Source organism: Oncorhynchus masou, chromosome 15 (genome assembly GCF_036934945.1).
Source record: "Oncorhynchus masou masou isolate Uvic2021 chromosome 15, UVic_Omas_1.1, whole genome shotgun sequence".
Classification (NCBI taxonomy): domain Eukaryota; kingdom Metazoa; phylum Chordata; class Actinopteri; order Salmoniformes; family Salmonidae; genus Oncorhynchus; species Oncorhynchus masou.
In genome coordinates, this window is record NC_088226.1 from 23,597,401 (window position 1) to 23,623,132 (window position 25,732).

General features: G+C 41.6%; 2 protein-coding genes across 3 annotated transcripts; one reads left to right on the top strand and one right to left on the bottom strand.

The window, feature by feature from the left end:
- Window positions 1–11,568: 11,568 nt before the first annotated feature.
- Window positions 11,569–12,942, bottom strand: LOC135556008 (nuclear protein 1-like). Its single transcript, XM_064988866.1, has 3 exons — window positions 12,686–12,942; window positions 12,320–12,457; window positions 11,569–12,068 (listed from the first exon to the last, which is right to left on the bottom strand). Exons 1-2 carry the CDS (start codon window positions 12,783–12,785, stop codon window positions 12,330–12,332), a joined length of 228 nt encoding a protein of 75 aa, XP_064844938.1. The 5' UTR covers window positions 12,786–12,942; the 3' UTR covers window positions 11,569–12,068; window positions 12,320–12,329.
- Window positions 12,943–15,139: 2,197 nt separating this feature from the next.
- Window positions 15,140–25,497, top strand: LOC135555996 (SAGA-associated factor 29). 2 transcript variants are annotated; one of them, XM_064988847.1, is made up of 10 exons: window positions 15,140–15,278; window positions 17,269–17,342; window positions 22,455–22,530; window positions 23,089–23,161; window positions 23,501–23,565; window positions 23,709–23,838; window positions 24,076–24,222; window positions 24,374–24,409; window positions 24,553–24,715; window positions 24,974–25,497. In XM_064988847.1, exons 2-10 carry the CDS (start codon window positions 17,277–17,279, stop codon window positions 25,088–25,090), a joined length of 873 nt encoding a protein of 290 aa, XP_064844919.1. In that variant the 5' UTR covers window positions 15,140–15,278; window positions 17,269–17,276; the 3' UTR covers window positions 25,091–25,497. The 2 variants fall into 2 exon arrangements, with proteins under 2 accessions (XP_064844919.1, XP_064844918.1); XM_064988846.1 differs by having other exon boundaries at window positions 15,140–15,272.
- Window positions 25,498–25,732: the final 235 nt, after the last annotated feature.

The window sequence follows — 25,732 nt, forward strand, 5'->3', positions numbered from 1 at the left end:
CCTGCCAATAGTGCGCTGGTTCAATGCTTTGGCATCCATGGGAACGGAGAGGGGTTGTGTGGAGATCCCCAGCTCCGACACCAGGGCAGTGTCCATAAAACTCTCATTGGCCCCAGAGTCCAGAAGCACCTGGAGAGATTTAGACCGGTCACCTCACAGAGGAGTGTGAGTAAAGAGAGATGGGAGACTCCCTGTATGGCTCACCAGCGTACTCGTAACCACTGATGGGTCTGGGCTTTTTATTGGACAGGTGGATATGTAATGTCCCGAAGTTCCACAATATAGACAGCTTTAAGAGCTCAGTCTGCATGAACATTCTTCAGGGATAATCTTGCCTTGCCCAGTTGCATGGGCGCCGGAGGAGACAAGGCGACAGTCCTCGATGATTCCGAGGGAACTCAGGTAACTTTGGATTCTCTTGGGAGTGTAGGTGTCAGGGACTTCCACGATTCTTCAGAGGCGAGGGAAAAACCGAGGCCAAACGAGGGTGTTCGGGAACAGACTTCCTCTCCCTCCTGCGCTCCCAAGCTCATCTTTAACCCTCTCCAATAATCCATGAAGGAAGGTGTTGAATAGGGACTCCGGATTCCAGGCACTCGTGCGGAAGTCTACCGCGTAGTCAGCCACACTATGGGAATCCTGACGCAGTTGCTTTAGCTTCCGAGCCGCCTCTCTCCCAGACACCGGAGAATAGAACACCTTCCTTACCTCCGCCACGAACGCCTCCAGATTATGGCACACAGCAGTTTGTTACTCCCACACCACTGTAGGGCAGCTCTCCCCCAGACATTAGCATTATAAGAGCGTTATAAGAACATTATAAGATACGCTATCTTCAAGCGATCTGAAGTAAACAAAGAGCGCTGCAGCTCGAAGATGAGGGAGCACTGGGAGAGAAATGCCCAGCATGTTTCAGGATCCCCAGCGTAGCACTCCGGAGGTGGTAAGTGGGGTTCTCGGAGACCCGGGGTTGGAAGGGGAGAAGCCCCGCTAGTAGCGGGGTTACTGACAGTCTGGGCGGGTACCATTGTGGCTTGCTGCCTATTATATAGCCCGCAGAATGGCTCCAGTAAGGTGTGGAAGGTTTGATCATGGTGTTCTGCCACAGTGTGGAATCCTTCCATAAGGTTCCGTAGCAACTCATTGTGTCTTCTAATGGTGGCTCCTTAACTCTTGGAACTCCCCATCCCGGATCCGGGATCGTGACTTAAGCCTCAGGCTCATTAGCATAACGCAACGTTAACGATTTCTGAAAATCGCAAATAAAATGAAAATAATGCGTCTGCTCTCAAGCTTAGCCTTTTCTTAACAACACTGTCATCTCAGATTTTCAAAATATGCTTTTGAACCATAGAAATTGACTAATTTGTGTAAGAGTATGCAAAGCTAGCATAGCATTTTGAGTAGCATTTAGCACGCAACAGTTTCACAAAAACCAGATAACCAAATAAATAAAATCATTTACCTTTGAAGAGCTTCTGATGTTTTCAATGAGGAGACTCTCAGTTACATACCAAATGCGCAGTTTTTCCTGAAAGCGTCTGTGTGTAGGAGAAATCGTTCCGTTTTCTACATTGCGTCTGGCTACCGAAACGAACCGAAAATTCAGTCACCTACAACGTAAAACTTTTTCCGAATTAACTACATAATATCGACCGAAACATGGCAAACGTTGTTTGGAATCAATCCTCAAGGTGTTTTTTCACATATCTCTTTATTGATATGCAGTTCGTGGAAGCTTGCTTTCCTCTCTGTATCCCATGGAAAAATACTGGCAGCTGGCTTTTGCGCACCAATTTCGGCGCAGGACACCGGGCGGACACCTGGTAAATGTGGTCTCTTATGGTCAATCTTCCAATGATCTGCCTACAAATACGTCACAATGCTGCAGACACCTTGGGGAAACGACAGAAAGGGCAGGCTCATTCCTCTCGCATTCACAGCCATATAAGGAGACAATGGAAAACAGAGCCTCAAAAATCCTGCTCATTTCCTGGATGCCGTCTCATCTTGGTTTTGCCTGAAGCTCACGTTCTAGGGCACGCACAGAAAATATCTTGGTAGTTCTGGACACGTCAGAGTGTTTTCTTTCGAAAGCTATCAATTATATGCATAGTCGAGCATCTTTTTGTGACAAAATATCTTGTTTAAAACGGGAACGTTTTTCATCCAAAAATGAAATAGCGCCCCCAGAGCATCAACAGGTTAAGAGGAGACAGTGTTGCAGAGCTAGTCTGAGTCTGCTGGGTCAGTCATGGCCAGTTCGTACTATCACGACTCAGGATATGACCCAGATGCAGACACAGGAGGCGGTAGTACAGTTCTCATAATATTTATTATATAAGGAAACAGGCCAGGGCAGGTTGAGGCCAGCAGAGATCAGTAAACCAAGGCAGAGTCAATGAGGTAAAGAACGGCAGGCAGGGTTAGGACAGGCAGAATGCTCAGAAGCGGGAAGACTAGAAAACAGTAACTAGACAGCCTCGAAAACGGGAAAGCACGCTGGTAAGACTTGACGGGACAAGACGAACTGGCAACAGACAAACAGAAGAGACTAGTATAAATACACAGGGGATAATGGGGACAAATGGGAGACACCTGGTGGGGGATGGAGACAAGCACAAGACATGTAAAACAGATCAGGGTGTGACATCAGGTGCCAGACTTATTATGGACCGCTCAGTGGACTGATAAACAGTGCCAGTCTTGTTCTAATACATGTTGATCTCAGAAAGTTGATCTCTTCCCTTCTGAATTGGCCAATGTATTTTATGAATTCAGGACATTACATGTTCATTTTTAAATAGTATACATTTAACAAGTGTGAAGCAGAAAGTGAATATTCAACAGAAATTGGTAATAAATATATAGAGTAACATTGCTACGGTAGACTAAAATGCCTTCTAATATGAAGAAAGTTATCGTGTTTGTTTTGTTTTTAAAGCTTACAGTAGGGGTAAAAGCAGAACATTGTTTGAGAGTGATCCGTGTGTATTAGCAGTAGTGATTGTGAGGGTCTTGCTATTGGGACGTCCTAGTTGAAAGAAACAGATATGGAGACTAGTCAAAGTAACAGTGTCTTTCAGATAGGACTCTAATAATGCAATATCTTAGTAATTTGAGTAAGTAAATGTTTCAATACAAGGTCACATGACGAACAGGGGACTTGAGTTTTGGGACATTATATTAGAGGCTGCCATCTGGTGTTTGGGTTAGAGAAACGCTTCCTTTGGACAAAAAGATCATAAAGAAGAATAAAATAAGTGGTACTCACTGAACTCAAACAGTAAAGGACATAGTGGGACATTTGGGACAGCGGTATCAATAATTGAATAAGATACTTTTTTGACGATTTCCATTACTCACTAGTTTGAGTAACACTAGTGATTTAAGTAAGAAGGTAATGTCATCTAAAACAATAATAGTTTCCATCACGTGGAAATGTGTCCAAAATTTAAGTAGATCTCCAAGTAAATGTTTTTAGTAACGAATATTGGGCTGATAAGCCAGAACCTAGCAGATTTGTTAAACAACAGGTTTCAAATCAAATCAAATTTTATTGGTCACATACAAATGGTTAGCAAATGTTAATGCAAGGGTAGCAAAATGCTTGTGCTTCTAGTTCAAAAAGTGCAGTAATATCTAACAAGTAATCTAACAATTCCCCAACAACTACCTAATACACACAAATCTAAATGGGTGGAATAAGAATATGTACATATTGATATATGGATGACCGATGGCCGAGCGTCATAGGCAAGATGCAATAGATGGTATAAGATGCAGTATATACATATGAGATTAGTGATGTAAGATATGTAAACATTATTGGAAAGCAACTGCGGTCATCCCCCTCTTCAAAGGGGGGGACACTCTTGACCCAAACTGCTACAGACCTATATCTATCCTACCCTGCCTTTCAAGGTCTTCGAACGCCAAGTTAACAAACAGATCACCGACCATTTCGAATCCCACCGTACCTTCTCCGCTATGCAATCTGGTTTCGGAGCAGGTCATGGGTGCACCTCAGCCACGCTCAAGGTTCTAAATGATATCTTAACCGCCTTCGATAAGAAACAATACTGTGTCGACGTATTCATTGACCTGGCCAAGGCTTTCGACTCTGTCAATCACCACATCCTCATCGGCAGACTCAACAGCCTTGGTTTCTCAAATGATTGCCTCGCCTGGTTCACCAACTACTTCTCCGACAGAGTTCAGTGTGTCAAATCTGAGGACCTGTTGTCCGGGCCTCTGGCAGTCTCTATGGCGGTGCCACAGGGTTCAATTCTTGGGCCGACTCTCTTCTCTGTATATATCAATGATGTCGCTCTTGCTGCTGGTGAGTCTCTGATCCACCTCTATGCAGACGACACCATTCTGTATACTTCTGGCCCTTCTTTGGACACTGTGTTAACAACCCTCCAGACAAGCTTCAATGCCTTACAACTCTCCTTCTGTGGCCTCAAACTGCTCTTAAATACAAGTAAAACTAAATGCATGCTCTTCAACTGATCGCTACCTTGACCTGCCTGCCCGTTCAGCATCACTACTCTGGACAACTACAAATACCTAGGTGTCTGGTTAGACTGTAAACTCTCCTTCCAGACTCACATAAAACATCTCCAATCCAAAGTTAAATCTAGAATTGGCTTCCTATTTCACAACAAAGCATCCTTCACTCATGCTGCCAAACATACCCTCGTAAAACTAACCATCTTACAGAGCCTCGACTTTGGCGATGTCATTTTCAAAATAGCCTCCAACACCCTACTCAACAAATTGGTTGCTGTCTATCACAGTGCCATCCGTTTTGTCACCAAAGCCCCATATACTACCCACCACTGCGACTAGTACGCTCTCGTTGTCTGGCCCTCGCTTCATACTCGTCGCCAAACCCACTGGCTCCAGGTCATCTACAAGATCCTGCTAGGTAAAGTCCCACCTTATTTCTGCTCTCTGGTCACCATAGCTGCACCCACCCATAGCACGCGTTCCAGCAGGTATATCTCACTTGTCACCCCCAAAGCCAATTCTTCCTTTGGCCGCCTCTCCTTCCAGTTCTCTGCTGCCAATGACTGGAACGAACTACAAAAATCTCTGAAACTGGAAACACTTATCTCCCTCACTAGCTTTAAGCACCAGCTGTCAGAGCAGTTCACAGATCACTGAACCTGTACATAGCCCATCTATAAATAGCCCAAACAACTACCTCTTCCCCTACTGTATTTATTTATTTATTTTGTTCCTTTGCACCTCAGTATTTCTACTTTGCACACTCATCTACTGTCAAACCTACCGTTCCAGTGTTTTAATTGCTATATTGTATTTACTTTGCCACCATGGCCTATTTATTATTGCCTTTACCTCCCTTATCTCACCTCATTTGCTCACATTGTATATAACTTATTTTTCTACTGTATTATTGACTATATGTTTGTTTTACTCCATGTGCAACTCTGGTCTGCGCATGTTCTGAGAACGCGGCTAGGGATGCCGTCTGTGCCAGCAGCCTTTTGAGGGTTAACACGTTTAAATGTCTTACTCATGTCGGCCAAGGAGAAGAAGAATGGGGTCCAGCAGTCCTAGTTAGCGGGCAGAGTCGGTGACACTGTATTTATTTACTATCCTCATAGAGGGCAAAGAAGGTGTTTAATTTGTCTGGAAGCAATACGTCGGTGTCCGTGACATGGCTGGTTTTGTTTTTGTAGTCCGTAATTGCCTGTAGACCCTGCCACATACGTCTCGTGGCTGAGCCGTTGAATTGTGACTCCACTTTGTCCCTGTACCAACATTTCGGTTGTTTGATTGCCTTGCGGAGGGAATAACTCCACGGTTTATATTCTGCCATATTCCCAGTCCTCTTTCCATGGTTAAATACGGTGGTTTGCGCTTTCAGTTTTGCGCAAATGCCACCATCCATCCATGGTTTTTGGTTAGGGGAGGTTTTGATAGTCACAGTGGGCACAACATCTCCAATGCACTTCCTTATAAACTCATTCACTGAGTCAGCGTATAGATTTATGTCATTCTCTGAGGCTGCCCAGAACATTTCCCAGTCCCTGTGATCAAAACAATCTTGAAGCGTGGATTCCGATTGGTCAGACCAGCGTTGAATGGTTCTAGTCACGGGTACATCCGGTTTGAGTTTCTGCCTATAGAAGCAAGATGGAGTTGTGGTCAGATTTCCCGAAGGGAGGGAGGGGGAGGGTCTTGTATGCATTGTGGAAGTTAGAGTAGCAATGGTCCAGTATATTGCCCGTGCGGGTGCTGCAATCAATATGCTGACAGATTTTAGGTAGCCTTGTTCTCAAATTTGCTTTGTTAAAATCCCCAGCTACAATAAATGCAGTCTCAGGATGTATGGCAGGGGTGTCAAAGTCAAATGGACGGAGGGCCAAATAAAAAATTTAGCTACAAGCCGAGGGCCGGACTGTTCGAATGTTCATTGAAAAATTTTTAAATGACGCATATAGTCTAGTGAACCTAATTGAACCTACTGAAAACCTAACAAATATATTCCAATATGATCAGATAAATAAAGCAATATTTTCTTATGGCTCTGTCAGTAATCTTTAATTTTCAACAGACACAAAAGACAAATTTCCTTTATATAAAAATCCCCATAACATGAACATTAAATGAAAGAAACCGGTATTCAAGGCACCATCAGTAGCCTATATTTTCTATTTTAGCAAAAGTGGGCTAAATTTACTTCAAAGAAAAAAACAATAATAGCAATTTTCTATCATCCACTCAACTGAAATATTTTTAAAATATAATTGGATTGAAATACAATAAAATAAAGTGCAAAAATCTATTAATCAAAAACAACACTTTGTTTAAGGAGAAGTAACATGCAGTGAAAACAAATATTAAACTTTAACTTTTAAACTTGAACTGAGTAAAAACTCTAAATATGTGATTGCACAGTAATGTTCACTTGTTTGAGGTTGAGGGTGATACTTGGTGGTGTCCCATCTTTTCCACAAGTTCATCAATGTTCGGGTAAGGCTCTGAGCTGAGGAAATCCTCAGAATTGAGTGGAGGTGTTCAGCAGTAAGTCGACTTCTGTGTGATGTTTTGTTCAGGTTCATCAAAGAAAAAAGTTGTTCACACAGGTATGTGCTGCCAAACATAGACAACGTTTGAGCAGCCTGGATGCGCAGCTGGGGCATTGTGTCGGGGAGGAAACGGGCGAACTCCGCAGCACCCACTGCCGCATATTTTGCCCTCAGTGCATCATTGCATTGGAGGTCAATCAACTCCATTTGGAGGTCAGAAATGCCTTGAACTGGCGGTGATTCAAACCTTTGGCTCTGATAAAGTTAACTGTGCGCGTGATGATGCTCATTACATGCTCCATTTTCAAGGCTTTACCGCACAACGCTTCCTGGTGTATGATACAATGATAAGCTGTCAGCTCACCTGTCGCGTTTTCCTCTTGCATCTTTTCCCGTATCTTCGCCACCAGTCCGCTCCTGTGTCCACACATCGCAGGTGCTCCGTCGGTTGTCAAACCCACGAGTTTTTCCCAAGGCAGCTCCATCTCATTTACACATCTTGACACCTCTTCATACAAATCATGCCCCGTAGTTGTGCCATGCATAGGACGTAAAGCCAAAAACTCCTCTGTCACGCTTAGGCTGGAGTCCACTCCGCGGATGAAAATTGACAACTGGGCAATGTCAGAAATGTCGGTGCTCTCATCCACAGCCAAGGAATATGCAATGAAATCTTTTCCCTTTTTCACAAGCTGCTCTTTTAGATTGATGGACAACTGGTCTACTCTCTCGGCAATGGTGTTTCTGCTCAGACTCACATTTAAAAAGAGTTGCCTTTTTTCTGGGCAAACTTCGTCACAAACTTTAATCATGCAGTTTTTGATGAAATCCCCTCCGTAAATGGCCGGGCTGATTTAGCGATCTCTTCTGCCAAAATAAAACTGGCCTTGACAGCAGCCTGGCCTTGTGATTTGGCTTTTTTGAACAGAGCCTGTCGAGATTTGAGGCCTCGTTTTAATTCCTCTGCCTTTTGTAGCCTTTGTTCCATGTCCATATTCTTGTTTTTGTCCGCGTGTTTCGTTTCATAATGTCGTCTCAGATTATACTCTTTCAGTACCGCCACACTTTCTCCACACAGAAGACACACAGGTTTTCCAGCTACCTCCGTGAACATATACTCCGACTCCCACCTTGTTTGAAACCCCCGGTTCTCAGTGTCCACCTTCCGTTTTGCCATTTTTGATGGGTATCTGAAAGTTAATTTTACTGTGATGCTGACGACTGCTGTGCCAATAAATATTGAAATGAAGCAGCCTACTGCTCGGTGCGTCACCGTTGCATTGTGGGAAATGTAGTATTGGTGCGTGTAAAAGATCTGCGGGCTGCCGGCTTGCTGCGGTCTGCGGGCCGGTTCTAATAATAAATCAAGATCATCCCAGGGGCCGTAAAAAACCTTCTCGCGGGCCGGATGTGGCCCGCGGGCCTTGACTCTGACATATGTGATGTATGGTTTCCAGTTTACATAGAGTCCAGTGAAGTTCCTTGAGGGCCGTCGTGGTATCTGCTTGAGGGGTTATATATACAGCTGTGACGATAACAGACGAGAATTTTCTTTTGCGTGTAGATTGGTAAGGAAAATGTTTTATTTAATCCATTTTAGAATAAATCTGTAAAGTAACACAATGTGGAAGAGGGAAAGAGGTCTGAATACTTTCCGAATGCACTGTATAGTGTATAATACAACAGCAACATGTGCACAGACATACACACATGATCTCTCTAACACACTACAACATGCACTCACCATGGTCTCAGTGGTCTCTTTCAGGAATTTCCAAGGGCTAGTTGCTAGGCAACCAGGGCAACTTCTAAATTCACCGGTAACTCCACTGCAGATGGGGGGGGCACACCGTTTGGGTGAGTGTTCTCTTCTTTCCCATTCCTCTAAACCAGTTGATGTGATGATGCACAAGTCATGCAACAATCTGACAAATTGTTTATATGTCTGCCTTTCTATGCATATTTTTAACCCCTGATTTTATATAAGCCTAAATCCTATTGGCACCTATGTCATGAGTGAGTGGAGGGGAGTAGTGAATTTGTGATTTCTCCTGTCGTTACACATCGAGCCTGAATAACTGACAAGTCAATGCATAGGCTATGCATTGAACAACTCTAATGGGATCTGGATCTGGCATGACAATGACAAGTTGGCTGAAGCAGAAGCAGACCATAGCATCCAGACCATTGGATGCTTATCTTCTGTTACCTGTAACTTATTTATGTATGTATAATGCCAGAAACATCCATAATTCATCAACAAACCAATCACTTGTCTCAGACTATGGTTGCGTTTACAGAGGCAGTCAAATTCTGATATTTTGCCCAATGGCAAAACAGCTGATCTGACCAATTAGTGAAAAAAAGAACAGAATTGGGCTGCCTGTGTAAATGCAGCCTTGTATTCTGTTTTTATCTGCTGTTAAGTACGAACATGAAATGAGCTAACATCTGTCTGTTTGTTGACAATATCTCTGTTTGTTTGATCATGCAAGTGTGTGTGTGTGTGTGTCTATTTTCAAGAGGCCATGATGGGGTGATTTATATAATCCGATTAGTTAGTATTACGCTGAGGTACACTCCCCGAAGACAGCAGGAGAATTTGACAACTGTGTGTGTGCATGTACATGCAGTAAAAGGCTACAGTGTGTGTATATGAATGTATATTCCCCTGTGTTTCATGTATACGTTTTCATTACATGATCATGTTTTCATTTCTGCTAATGGTTATTTTTATAAATATAAATGGGGCCAATGTGTGACACTGGGACCAACATTTAATATGATTTGAAACTAAAATAAAACGTATTGCCATGCAGTTAGACATATGTATATCCAGGAATTAAAATGAATATATGCAAATTGGCCCATAACTCTACCAACACAACAACATACACCTTGGACTACACATTCTTTAAGCAGGGTTCATACAGACATTGTCAAGTCAAATTCAAGGACATTAAGGGACTTTTTCAAGCACTTAATTGTACATTTCAAGGACCTCAATGTTATACAATTGTATAATTGTACATATAGGACCTAATATAGAGCCTCACCTCTCCCAAAAAGCATGCAAAAAGTATAAAAAATAAATTAAACAGGTTCCTATTTTAATGGAAGAATTTGTATGGAAAACCAAGTTGAAGCCAGCATTAGATGTTGTCATCCACATAACAGAATGTGGTTTTACCGCAACAGAGGAGCACAACATCCTTCAATTCAAGCCGCGGGAAACAAACAAAAGTGACCATATCACTCACAAAAATGAAATCACAGATAACTATAAGGAGAACTTTTAAATTGGCAACAATAATTACAATGACTTTTCCAAGTACCGAATTGAGGAAATGTCTGATTTTAAAAGGTAGGCCTATTCCAGTGCTTGCATTTCTGAGCTCCAAATTCAAGTAGGCTACTTCAAGCCCTTTGTGTTGTTTAAAATTGAAAGTGTAACATGGAAAACAAAATGTATTTGACATGTTCTTTCATTACCAGATCATATTGTGAATAAACCCACTAGGCATTGTAATTTGTCATTATATCCACAATAATTCATAGGAAAAGTGTTGGGTGTTGCACAATAGTTTATCCGATATTCACCCCCAGTAGACTCGTGTCCAATCCAAGGCACAAAAACATATGAAAAAAAATAATGACGTTGATGCTTTTTCTGTTAAATCTAATGAGACCCTGCTGTAAATCAACAACAGATGGACACCAAATGCACATCCAACAAGTATTATGCATAATTTTTGAAGAACCAAAATGATAGTATCGATTTAGGTATCAAGTAGTGGAGGCTTCTCAGAGGAGGAAGGAGAGGACCATCCTCAGTGTATTTAATAAAAATAGTGAAACATTGTCAGAAAAAACTATTAAATATTCACATCACCAAATAATTGATTAAAACACTTTTGTATTGAAGGTCTACAGTAACCTCAACAGCACTGTATTAAATCAAAATGAGATGCATAGCACCACTTGAGTTAGTCATTATCCATTTAGTTTAAACAGTTGAATGAGCATTCATACAAATTACTTTTCTTTTGCATTTTTTGTCAAGGGCTCTTCAAATTGTCAATTTCTTGACAGTAATCCCTTAATTCTTTGGCACAAATTTTCTAAAATAGAGCATTCCCAAAGGGAGGACTAACTTGACACAAATCTGTTACTGCCACCTATTGGCTTGTTTGAAGATTGCAGCCCATGACACCATCAATGAAGACAAATTCATATTTAAAAGACATCCTCCAGTGATGTTGGAAAAGAAATATCCCAAGTATAAAGACAGTAAACTACACACACCAGAAGTTTAATTTTTTTATAAAGAAAAATAGTGTTTATACTGCAAACTTCAAGGAATAGGGCATTCAAAGAGTTGGTTGGGTGGGAAGTTGTGATGTCAGCCTCCCCCCTGCTATTTCGTGACTTACATGGACCACCTATTGAGATGTGCCTTTTGTTAAGTAAATTGAGTTAAATGGACATGAAAAGGAGACTGGAGTACCACTTTACACCAAGACTTTTAATATATTTTATGAACGCCTTTATTTTCAATACACTTTTTAAAAATCAATTTTCAGAACCTGTTTGGTTTATAAAAACATTAAGTGACAAGCATTGTCAATTAAGACTTAAAAACAATACCACATTGATACTGAAAAGCGATGCAGCCTGCCAACACCCCCATTTACTCTCCACTTGCGTGGGAAGGTCGTTCAGAAGCCACTTGCACAAGTGGTCTACATCACCTTCAGCAGAGATCTACCCATGACTGAGGTGAACAACCAATATGGGGGCCACTCCCACCGACCGTACCATCAGTTCTATGAAGGAGAGGACTGAAATCTCCCTTCACTGAAGCTACAGTCAAACTCATTGGCAGCATGTGACCCGTCCTCATATTCACCTCCCTCTACATCAGAGTTCACCGTCTGCCTGCTCATTTGGTTTTGTCACCAAAGCCGCCATGGTCGGTTGCCAGGGTTAGCCGTCCGATTTGTCCTGAACGGAAAGACAAATGCACTTTGGTTACGTTCTGCCTACTTGACCGTTTGCTACATGCGGGTGGTAGGAACAGACTACTGATATATGATCAAAACAATGCCTTAACAATAGTATTTAGTAGGCCAATAAGCATACAAAAAAAAATAATTCACTGTAGATCAAATGTTGAATATTCACTTTCTGAAAGAGTCCATGTTTAAAAATGTGAAGTGTATCCAAGGATTGTGCGTGGGGGGGGGGGCGCTCACCTCCATTTACTCACGCCTTGGCTTTCTTTTCAGTGTTCTGAAGTTTTTCTACGAGCTTGCGCTCGTGGCCTCCGGGGTTGGGGCGGTTGGTATTGTCGCTGGCTTCCTTCTTTGACCGCCCCTTGCGGCTAGCGCCACCTGAAAACAGTGCGAGTTCACAGTTCAGATTGAGAGACTTTGAAAAAAATAAAAACACACACACACACACACACACACACACACACTTGCCCCAATGCAACGTCATAGCAGTCAACATGTGCCACTTACGACACGTTGAGGAGTTTGAAATGTATTTTTCAATTCTTTGCGGTGATCGTAACTTGATAATCCATTGCACAAACAAGTATAAGAATTACTGATACTTACATGTGTATTTTTCTGAAAGGTTATAGTATTCATATTCGTCATAGTGTTGTTCTTCAAAGTAAGTTGGCTCAACATTCTTCACGTCTACGAAGCTTGACATAGCGACTCTTCTATTGAACAGATAAACAGTAACTGAACACTAACTTTTCGCCGGACAGCAACAAAAACAACTTTAGAAAGCAGTTATTTTCCACGGGTGTTTCTTTTTTTTCAACTCTCGAAATTCGTGGTTTATGCGCTTGCCGTGTGCTTTATAAAGCATGGTCGCTCCTCCCTTTCTCCATGTCTCCCATTTTTGTTATGAGTCATTGGCCCTTGCCTGAGTCTGAACGTTGCATGAGTTTTGGGTAAATGTTTGACGCCAACTTTCAATAAAATATGTCACTGTAGTTTAAGGTCACCCATGTTTGTTTATTTTCATCAGGTGCCCTTTATTGATTTAATTTGCTCTACATCTCGTGGTACATGTTGTCTTTCTCTTTATTAGTAGCCTGTTTGTATTTGTGTAATCTATTCCATTGCACAATTATGCTTTATCCTTTCTTTCTATTGGTAATCTTCCAATGGTAATTTATTTTACATGGGCAATTAACTCTTAATTCTAAATGCACCTAGTTTCCTTCACCAACATGGTTTCTCTGCCCTATCAACCCCTCCCTCCTCGGAGACAAAGATTAGATTAACAATGTTTTTCCTTCAGTCTTATCAACACCTGTGGTTCAAAGCTCACACTTCTCACGTTTTCTAATAGCCCCCCTTTCTTTGCATGACCTCCATTTGTCTGTCAAGGCCAATCCAAAGGGTGCTTGAAGGTGAGGTGTGTGAATGTGAGCAGGGTGAACCAACTTTTGGTGACAATGCTCAGTTGTTCGACAGATTTTGATTGTTCAGTAGGCATGGAACCCATTTTGATCGCAGTTCTATAGCACCCATGAAATCCCATTGTGTGTGTGTTCTCACGTGTGCATGTTAATAGAGAGGAAAGTAAACGTATGCTGTACTGTAGGCCTACATAAAGGAATATATGTATATATGTGTGTGTGTGTCCTAGATAGAGTGATTCAGACTGTAGTCATGACAAATAAACACATGACTGTCTGTATCTGTGAAAACGATGAGGAAAGGCCCTTCCCTCACATAAATATACTCATGTTCGGACGCTGTCAAATAAATTACAGGCCTTGAACCAGGAGCTATGAGTAAAACTTCTCAAAGTAGCCTCTTCTCCTAAAGCCTGTCTTGAATATTCCACAAGCCAGTTCTTTTGGATATGACCTCATTGTTTTTGAGCAAGGACGGTTTGACGCAGGCGTACTGAAGCAGGGAGAGAGTTCTTGGCATGTTTTACTTCCCTCGCTGCCTCCATAAACAGACATAAACAGTACTGTACTGGCCATAAACTGGAGTCAGAGCTGAGAGGTGCGGGGTGACATGTTTAGGCTTCACTCTCTCTTTCTCCCAGTCTCTCTTTCACTCCCACTATTCATATTTCTTACATTTGTGCTTGTTTCCTTTCAACGGCTATCTCTCAGTTGTCTAACAACATTCCTGTTTTTTATTTCACTGTTTTCTCCTTCTCCCCTTACTCTTTCTGTGACTCCTCCTTCCACACTTTCTTGGCATTTCTCAGTCATGTGGGCGCTCTGTTCAATAAATATTTGCTGAAATATGAGCTTACGCTGTGACTAAGCCTACACTCAACAAACACACTGAACACACAAATATTCACACACACGCACACACATTATTATAAACAGCACAGAGCGTCCCAGACAGTTTTGACACATGGCAGATAAGCCAACACTTATCTGCGTCTGTCTATGGTCCATTTTACGACCTCATTTTCTCTATGACAGTGTTGAATATTAACTTTTCAGTATCTCCACCTCACCACCCTTTGCCCCCCTTCCACACACACACCCAACTTGTAATATCAAATAGATACAATATATTGCTTTACATTAGGGCACTGTCTACCTAGCTTTACATTCATATCAGTTGTCTATTGAGTTTTGTTTTTAGTGATTGTTTTGCTGTTTGTGTAGCTGTTTTCTTCACCATAGTGTTTATAGCTGGTGTTTGTTTCCAGAGGCCCAACCTCCCTCCACTCCCTCGCAGAATTCTGCTGACGGAACATTTTACACAAGCTTCAGAAAAAGAACAGAACATTACAGTCAGATTTAATGTGTTTACAAGAGAACGCCTCAAAAGAACTGTCTGTATGTTTCAATATGTAAACATTGAGGAGAGATGTTTGGAAGATGGAATGAAAGTGGTGAAGTAAATTACATGGGTTGTAAACATTTACTAAACGAATTCAAACAATTATATTTACGTGTGATTATATATATATATATATATATATATATATATATATATATATATATATATATATGCATACACAATTTTTTTACATTAGAACACCCATATGGTAGAGAAAGGCCTTATTTGTATACAGTCTATGGCCGAGATGCAATATTGAAAGACACGTAGGACAAACGTTTGGGGTAGTACGGTTTGTCCTCGCTGCCAGTCCGTAGTAGGCCTTGAAACGAATGAAAGCTAACAAGCTACCTAACTACAAAAGGTAAAGGTAGGGAATGTATAGTTCTAAACATGTTGTATAACAATTTACCAAAATTTAACGTTACTCCACAAAATAAACTGCGTTTGGTGGTTGATAAAAAGGAAAGATCACGTTTAAGTCATCATAGACGCTAGCTAGCTAGCTATTTAGCCAGCGAAGCTAGCGTGCTAGATTTTTACAATTTAGCTGGCTAGCTTCCTACAATATGTTTGTTCTGACCACGTTAGCTAACTTTTGCAGACAACTTGCAAGTACAAAGTAAATGTGACGTACGTTGCGAACAATAAAACTACCTAGTAATGTAACCTTACTGTTAGCTAGCTAGCTATGTTAGCCAGAAGATTCCAACCCTACCGTTATACACTTGTTTACATTGAGCTGCACTGGGGTCAGAACGCAATCACGGTTAGATTAAAGGCCCATTGCAGTCAAAAATGTGATTTCCTGAGTTATGTATGTATGTATGTATGTATGTATGTATGTATGTATGTATGTATGTGTATATATATATATATATATATATATATTCCCACACAATGTAGTTGGAATAATATTGTGAAAAATATGATAATGGCTTTAGTGTATGAGCTCTTTCAAAAGACCTCCTGAAATTTCAGCCTGTTTTGGTGGGATGGAGTTTTTGCCTGCCTGGTGACATTACTAGGTGGTAAATTAGTTAATAGATCAATGGGCGGTATTAGGTTATGCTGAGCTGCCGGGCACGGATTTATGGCACGTGACATGAATGGGGAAAGTGGTCAGGGGGGAGCACCCTTCTAAAATTGAGTAGTGATCTATGCCGGTCATGTTGTCAAAAAGGCAGCATGGTACATCATCCAGTAACATACATCTCTTTTCCATAAAATCTATGTTTGAATTTTCAAACTAGTTTTTATTGGAAAGGCAGATAATGTGTTTTTATCAAAAGCAATCACTTTTGAATGTGAAAACACAGAATCCTACTTATTACTCCACGTGCTTAAAATACGCCACTTTTGTTTTGAGCCAACTTTGCTGTGGGCTTTGAACGGGGCACATGGCTCAAGCAGCTTGGTTCAAAAACAAATGCAATCAACATTCAGCCGTTGAATAACACACCTATCCGGGCGCCCAGGCCAGATTAATCGAATTCCCTCAGTAAGCGAGTGTGTTCCAAACCTCCCTGCCAATAACAGCTAGTTTTCCGTTGTCCCCGCCCCACATAGACCACTCTCAGACAGTCCTAACAAAAGTCCGGTTCCAAAACAAATCCAATAAACTTTCACCCGTTGCAAAACACGCCTATCCTGGCGCCCAGGCCAGATTAATCGAAATCCCTCAGTAAGTGAGTGAGTTTCAAACCTCTCTGTCTATAACAGATAGTTTTCCATTTTCCCTGCCCAACAAATCTGGCCAAAGAAATTGCTATTTGCTAATAAGCTATTTTTGTTTCTTGTTGACCATATTAATTGAAAACAGTCACAATAAATTACTTAATTGTTACCCAGAAGTTATTTGATATTTAGAGAAAAACGGCACCATTAGACCAAAGTGATTCATCGAGAAGATTGAAATACTGCTTGCTTTCTGGCAAAACTGCCCTTTTTGTCCTCATGCTAGCTAGCAGTAGCCACCGCCACCATTTTGGAATGGCAGTGTCAGCCAATCAGCTCCTTTGTTGTCTAACGCAACATGTCATTCCATAATGGCTACTGCTGGATAGCATGAGGACGAAAAGGGCAGCTTTCCGGGGGGAAAAAGCAGTCGTTCAATCTTCCCGGTGTAACAGTTGGGATAATGGGGTAATTCGGAGTACAACACACTTTCTCATCCCCAGAGTCTTAATCTAACCATGATGATGTTCCGACCCCAGTGCAACTCACTGTAAACAAGCGTAACAGTAGGGTTGGAATCTGCTGGCTAGCTATCATGTCTGCAAGGCATGTCTATCATGTTTCTGCTTACACTCTAGTGAAACTAATTTGATGAATGCATTTTGGACATTTCTGTACCACAGGCAAAATCATGTCAGCAGACACCAAAATCGCAGAGCTTTTAACAGAGCTCCATCAACTCATCAAGCAGACGCAGGTAAGTCTCAAATAATGATTGCTACGCCCAAGTGATGTTGTCATCAGGAGCACTGACCAGTGACTCAGGGACCACAGTGGAGGACGGTTATATGATAAATAGCAACCTAGCTACTAGTAATATTCACACGTGACTCCTATGGCTCATATTTTTACATCATACCATCATAGGGATTAAAGTCACATTTGGGAGTAATGTAATAGCTAAAAAAAATTGCCCTGAAAACGCTTTAGTCATATCCCAGTTTACCTATTTGCTTATAGTCTTGCCTACACCTAGCGAACAGTTTTTAAATTATATGAGAAATATTCAATTTGATTTGGAATGGCAAGCCAGACAAAATTAAACGGGCCTATTTATAAAATGAATATGAATTTGGAGGGCAGAAATTATTAAATATTAAAGCATTAGACCTCTCAATAAAGTCGTCAGTCATGCTTAAATCCGAACTGGTTCTCTAGCAAATTAGTAAGAATGTCTCACCTTATATTCAAGAAAGGCCGTTTTGCCATTATTCAGATTACAACCTCTCACTTTCAGTTATTCGAAAAGGAAATCATCTCCCAAATATTGCTATTTTTAAAACAAGCCATAGAAAGTTGGTTGCAATTTCAATTTAATCCACCATAAAAGAGAACAAATAATACTACAAATATTGTTGTTAAACTCAAATATACTAATTGATTAAAAAAAACATACTTTTTAGAATTATTTTAAAATAAAAGGTATAATCTTCGTAAATTATATCATAAATACGACTGGTGGAGTTATGTCATACATGCAGCTAACCAAAACACAGCAAAAACGGAATAGGAAAGTGGAAGGGGGAAAAAATAAGGAACTTGTCTGTTGGACCTGCATTAAAGACCATAATTGGTTAAAGAAAATTGTGATAAATAAAAAAGTATATCAGTTGGTATGAATGAATGTACAGCTGTGCCATATAGATTGAAAAAGGGATTTTTGATGTACCGATTCCATGGCACATGGTTTATGAACTGATATGCAAAACAACGCCGGATTCAAAATGTAGAATTTTTCCATTTAAATTATTTTATTTAATTCTTGCAATGAACAGAATGTTATTTGTATGGGGGATACAACCTTCCCAGCTCTGCAGATTTTGCTGCGAAGAGGCAGAATCATTAGATCATTTGTTTTGGTACTGTCCATAGGTAGCTTGTTTTGGGACTAATAACCACAAGATAACTAATATAAAACATACTGTGCCCGTAAAACATATAAGAACTTTTAAGAACTTTTTTGAAAGAGCACAGTTTGAAAGATATGACAAATAGAAATCAAACCGGATGGACATCAGAAATATATGGGAGAGGTTGAGGGTAGAGGAATGACAAGTTAAAACAAAATAAAACATATAAAATAGACTGTGTCCATGAAATATATATAGTATGTATAAGCTGGAAAGACAGGCCTAAGGCACCAACATTGCACCAACATGGTTTAAATTAATCTAGGATTAACCCACCCATATGTGTTGTTGTTCACTCGTTTGCTCCAATTGGGGGAGGGGTGGTAGGGTAGGAGGGTAATAAAGGAAATATATATTTTTTAAAGATGTGTGTGTGTGTGTGTGTGTGTGTGTGTGTGTGTGTGTATACAGTGCCTTGCGAAAGTATTCGGCCCCCTTGAACTTTGCGACCTTTTGCCACATTTCAGGCTTCAAACATAAAGATATAAAACTGTATTTTTTTGTGAAGAATCAACAACAAGTGGGACACAATCATGAAGTGGAACGACATTTATTGGATATTTCAAACTTTTTTAACAAATCAAAAACTGAAAAATTGGACGTGCAAAATTATTCAGCCCCCTTAAGTTAATACTTTGTAGCACCACCTTTTGCTGCGATTACAGCTGTAAGTCGCTTGGGGTATATCTCTATCAGTTTTGCACATCGAGAGACTGAAGTTTTTTCCCATTCCTCCTTGCAAAACAGCTCGAGCTCAGTGAGGTTGGATGGAGAGCATTTGTGAACGGCAGTTTTCAGTTCTTTCCACAGATTCTCGATTGGATTCAGGTCTGGACTTTGACTTGGCCATTCTAACACCTGGAAATGTTTATTTTTGAACCATTCCATTGTAGATTTTGCTTTATGTTTTGGATCATTGTCTTGTTGGAAGACAAATCTCTGTCCCAGTCTCCGGTCTTTTGCAGACTCCATCAGGTTTTCCAGAATGGTCCTGTATTTGGCTCCATCCATCTTCCCATCAATTTTAACCATCTTCCCTGTCCCTGCTGAAGAAAAGCAGGCCCAAACCATGATGCTGCTACCACCATGTTTGGCAGTGGGGATGGTGTGTTCAGAGTGATGAGCTGTGTTGCTTTTACACCAAACATAACGTTTTGCATTGTTGCCAAAAAGTTCAATTTTGGTTTCATCTGACCAGAGCACCTTCTTCCACATGTTTGGTGTGTCTCCCAGGTGGCTTGTGGCAAACTTTAAACAACACTTTTTATGGATATCTTTAAGAAATGGCTTTCTTCTTGCCACTCTTCCATAAAGGCCAGATTTGTGCAATATACGACTGATTGTTGTCCTATGGACAGTCTCCCACCTCAGCTGTAGATCTCTGCAGTTCATCCAGAGTGATCATGGGCCTCTTGGCTGCATCTCTGATCAGTCTTCTCCTTGTATGAGCTGAAAGTTTAGAGGGACGGCCAGGTCTTGGTAGATTTGCAGTGGTCTGATACTCCTTCCATTTCAATATTATCGCTTGCACAGTGCTCCTTGGGATGTTTAAAGCTTGGGAAATTTGTATCCTTTTTGTAAACTTCTTCACAACAGTATCTCGGACCTGCCTGGTGTGTTCCTTGTTCTTCATGATGCTCTCTGCGCTTTTAACGGACCTCTGAGACTATCACAGTGCAGGTGCATTTATACGGAGACTTGATTACACACAGGTGGATTGTATTTATCATCATTAGTCATTTAGGTCAACATTGGATCATTCAGAGATCCTCACTGAACTTCTGGAGAGAGTTTGCTGCACTGAAAGTAAAGGGGCTGAATAATTTTGCACGCCCAATTTTTCAGTTTTTGATTTGTTAAAAAGGTTTGAAATATCCAATAAATGTCGTTCCACTTCATGATTGTGTCCCACTTGTTGTTGATTCTTCACAAAAAAAATACAGTTTTATATCTTTATGTTTTGAAGCCTGAAATGTGGCAAAAGGTTGCAAAGTTCAAGGGGGCCGAATACTTTCGCAAGGCACTGTATATATGTGTGTGTGTGTGTGTGTGTGTGTGTGTGTGTGTGTGTGTGTGTGTGTGTGTGTGTACAGTTGAAGTCGGAGGTTTTACATACAGTTAGGTTGGAGTCATTAAAACTTGTCTTTTAACCACTCCACAAATTTCTTGTTAACAAACTATAGTTTTGGCAAGTCGGTTAGGACATCTACTTTGTGCATGACACAAGTAATTTTTCCAACAATTGTTTACAGACAGATTATTTTACTTATAATTCACTGTATCACAATTCAAGTGGGTCAGAAGTTTACATACACTAAGTTGACTGTGCCTTTAAACAGCTTGGAAAATTCCAGAATATGATGTCATGGCTATAGAAGCTTCTGATAGACTAATTGGCATCATTTGAGTCAATTGGAGGTGTACCTGTGGATGTATTTCAAGGCCTACCTTCAAACTCTGCCTCTTTGCTTGACATTATGGGACAAGCAAAAGAAACCAGCCAAGACCTCAGAAAAAAAATTGTAGACCTCCACAAGTCTGGTTCATCCTTGGAAGCAATTTCCAAACGCCTGAAGGTACCACGTTCATCTGTACAAACACTAGTACGCAAGTATAAACACCATGGGACAACGTAGCCGTCATATCGCTCATCTCTGTCTCCTAGAGATGAACGTACTTTGGTGCGAAAAGTGCAAATCAATCCCAGAACATCAGCAAAGGACCATGTGAAGATGCTGGAGGAAACAGGTACAAAAGTATCCATATCCACAGTAAAACGAGTCCTATATCGACATGACCATCGTTATGTTTGGAGGAAAAAGGGGGAGGCTTACAAGCCGACGAAACCATCCCAACCGTGAAGCACGTGGGTGGCAGCATCATGTTGTGTGGTTTCTTTGCTGCATTAGGGACTGGTGCACTTCACAAAATAGATGGCATCATGAGGCAGTAAAAGTATATGGATATATTGAAGAAACTTCTCAAGACATCAGTCAGGAAGTTAAAGCTTGGTCGCAAATGGGTCTTCCAAATGGACAATGACCCCAAGCATACTTCCAAAGTTGTGGCAAATGGCTTAAGGACAACAAAGTCAAGGTATTGGAGTGGCCATCACAAAGCCCTGACCTCAATCCTATAGAAAATGTGTGGGGAGAACTGAAAAAGCGTGTGTGAGCAAGGAGGCCTACAAACCTGACTCAGTTACACCAGCTCTGTCAGGAGAAATGGGCCAAAATTCACCCAACGTATTGTGGGAAGCTTGTGGAAGGCTACCCGAAACATTTGACCCGAGTTAACCAATTTAAAGGCAATGCTACCAAAATACTAATTGAGTGTATGTACACTTCTGACCCACTGGGAATGTGATGAAAGAAATAAGAGCTGAAATAAATCATTCTCTCTACTATTATTCTGACATTTCACATTCTTAAAATAAAGTGGTGATCCTAACTGACCTAAGATGGAATTTTTACTAGGATTATATGTCAGGAATTGTGAAAAACTGAGTTTAGATGTATTTGCCTAAGGTGTATGTACATTTCCGACTTCAAGTGTGTGTGTGTGTGTATATTTATATATTTATTTGCAAAGAAATATATGGGCGATTGGAAGTGATGCAGACAATTACATTGATGGAAGCTACAATCTATCTGCAATATTAAAGCTGATCTACCCCATAAAATATTTTATTTATTTAAAAAAAAAGAAGATACCTAAGCAATGCAGAATAGGAATGATATGCAGAGATCAAATTAAATCTCATTGCCAAAACGTAAGTCAGTGTAATACATTGAGATTTTGTGTGCACATGACATGTTATTCTTGCTGATATGCTGTGTCATGTTGCACCTACGCAACAACCATATTGTAATATGAATCCCTTTCCTTCTCTTTTTCAGGAGGAGCGGTCGCGCAGTGAACACAACCTGCTCAACATCCAGAAAACACATGAGAGGATGCAGACTGAGAACAAGAGTGAGCCTCTACCTCGCCTCCCCACATTCCCCTTTGTCCATCAACACTGCAACACTATTTTAGAACTCTTCACATTATAGTTACACACCGTTTCTATTCATGTGTCGTCTGGCGAACTCTTTACCCCACACACACACGGTATGTTCTTCCAACCTCGTGGGACTTAAAATGAATTTCCATTCAAAATCCTGTTTTCCCTGACCCCTAAACCTAACCCTTACTTGTAACCCTAAACCTTACCACTAACCTCTTATCCTAACCCTAATTGTAACCCTAACCCTAAACCCTAAGATTAAAATAGCCTTTGTTCTCATGGGGACGTGGGGAAATGTCCCCACAAGGGAGAATGTTCTTTATTTTACTATCCTTGTGGGGACTTTTGGGGATTTTAGATCCCCACAAGGATAGACAACCCCCCCCCCCCCCCCCACACACACACACACACAATATATACACACACACAATATATACACACACACAATATATACACACACACAATATATACACACACACACAGAGAGTGTAATAAGGTGTTATTCTTGTCCCTATCTCCACCAGCCTCCCCTTATTACCGGACTAAGCTGAGGGGACTCTACACCACAGCCAGAGCAGACGCTGAGGCAGAGTGCAGGTCGGTAGCCTACACTTGAAAAGGAAAAGGCCACTCTAGGAGCTCAGATGCAATAATTTAATAACCAACGTTTTGACAGACAAGCTGTCTTCATCAGGGTAGCCTACACTGACATCCCTATGCCCCTTCCACTATGCCCCTTGGGGTGTCTGCTGATCTGAAATGATAGGTTTGGTGTAAGCCATTTAATGTAATGTTTCCTTTCACCTATGCAACTGTGGTAGTTCAGTGATTAGATGTGTTTTTGTCTTGCGTTCAGAAATCATCGCCACCATGTGGAGTAAATAAGTACAGCTCCATTCCAAAGTAATAACTCAGGCACCACTCTCTCTCCCACAGTATTCTTCGTCATGCCCTCGACAAAATTGCAGAGATCAAATCCTTATTGGAGGAGAGGCGAATAGGTAAGGCGAGTATGGCTGTGACTGAATTCTCATAATAGCCTACATCCTATTTAGGAAGGAGAGGAGACGAGGAGAAGAAGCCACTGTATACTATTGAGATGCAGCCCATGCTTCACTATCTCCTCCCCTCTCCTCTCCCCCAGCGGCTAAGATGGCAGGGGTGAACAGCGACAATGACCCCCCCAGGAAGACCATGCGGAGGGGGGTGCTGATGACACTGCTCCAACAGTCAGCCATGACGCTCCCGCTGTGGATCGGCAAGCCAGGAGACAGGTAGGGTCTGATGATTCAGTCTCTCCCCTGAGCCCTGTTCAGTACTGCACAACATAGCAAAATGTTTTACAACGGTAAATGAAAATCTGTGTTCTTATTGTGCACAGTTCAAGTTCTGTACCTCCCCCACTTTTCTTCCACCTGCCCCTTTTTTTCTGTCCTCCATTACTATATTACTCCCCCCACCCCTAAACCCCTCCACCCTTCCCTGTATCCCCCTCTCCTCCTCCTCTCCAGTCCTCCTCCCCTGTGTGGGGCGATGCCAGCCAGCAGTGACTACGTGGCCAAGCAGGGGGACAAGGTGGCAGCGCGGGTCAAGGCCGTGGACGGAGACGAACAGTGGATCCTGGCCGAGGTGGTCAGCTACAGCCACTCCGCCAACAAGTAACTATCAGCAAATCAGCTCCAGCCACTGCTAGCCAATCAAGTACAGCCATATCCCACTGTTACCAGTCAGCTACAGCCTTTAACACTTTTAGCCAATCAGCTTCAACACAGACTGTTTTGAGTTGTATTCTTCTGCTCTGTCCTTCAGGTACGAAGTGGATGACATTGATGAGGAAGGAAAAGAGTAAGTCATTGTCTTCATTTTCTATATTTCTCTTCCTACTATTTTGTCTTGTAGTACATGATATTTTATGCCCTGAAAATCTTACCTCGGATATGACAATTATCTACTCTACCCCCCCCCAATCGCCCATCTTCCTCGTCCAGGAGACACACCCTGAGCAGGCGGCGTATCATCCCCCTGCCTCAGTGGAAGGCCAACCCAGAGACGGACCCGGAGGCCCTGTTCAGTAAAGACCAGCTGGTGCTGGCCCTCTATCCCCAGACCACCTGCTTCTACAGAGCCCTCATCCACACACACCCACACCGGGTGAGACAAGGAAAGGGGGGGGGGGACTGATTGATGTCATTTGAATAAATTTTATTTGACAACGAAACTACATGAAGCTCGTTCAGTTGGAGATAATGTTACTGTACACCAAACCCTGCATCCAGGCAGGACCCTCGCTTGGCAGCGTCCCCTCCATCAATTCTAACCTTAATCATTAGTGGTGCAAATGCTAAACTGACCCCAAATTAGTGAACCCTGTTCTCTCCACTAACCACCATGCTCTCTCTGCCCTCTCAGCCCCAGGACGACTACTCAGTGCTGTTTGAGGACACGTCGTACGCAGACGGCTACTCCCCGCCCCTCAACGTAGCTCAGAGATACGTGGTGGCCTGCAAAGAGAACAAAAAGAAGTAAAGAAGAGAAGAGGGAGTCAGTCGATATCAAGGGGACTGAAGATGCTGTGTAGACAAGTGTTTCCAACCACCCCTCTCAGAATAACAATGGGTTCCTTACCCAAGCCACAACTTATGGACACACTGAGGGCAGGTTTGTGCAGCTATCTGTGAGGCTCAGTCAATCTAGGGAGTTGTATTGATATCCAACGGTGTGTTATCATGGCTCATCTGTTTGATCATCGTGGGACGTGCAGGATGTTCTGTGCTCTGTTCTGTCTGTATTGGCCTGGTGGTGACATGACTATGCTTCTTGTGGAACGGGCTATGCTGCATGTGTGATGTAAAAAAAGAAATGTACACAAATGTTTTTTTTGTTCAAATTTGTATGTTGACTATGGACACTGAGTAAGAATAAATGTTTTTTTTTATATACAGTACCAGTCAAATGTTTGCACACAGCTACTCATTCAAGGGTTTTTTCTTTATTTGTACTATTTTCTACATTGTAGAATAATGAAATAACACACAGAGAGATTCTTCTGTATGTAACCAAAAAATTGTTAAACAAATGAAAATATATTACACATTTGAGATTCTTCAAAGTAGCCTTGATGACAGCTTTGCACACTCTTGGCATTCTCTCAACCAGCTTCATGAGGTA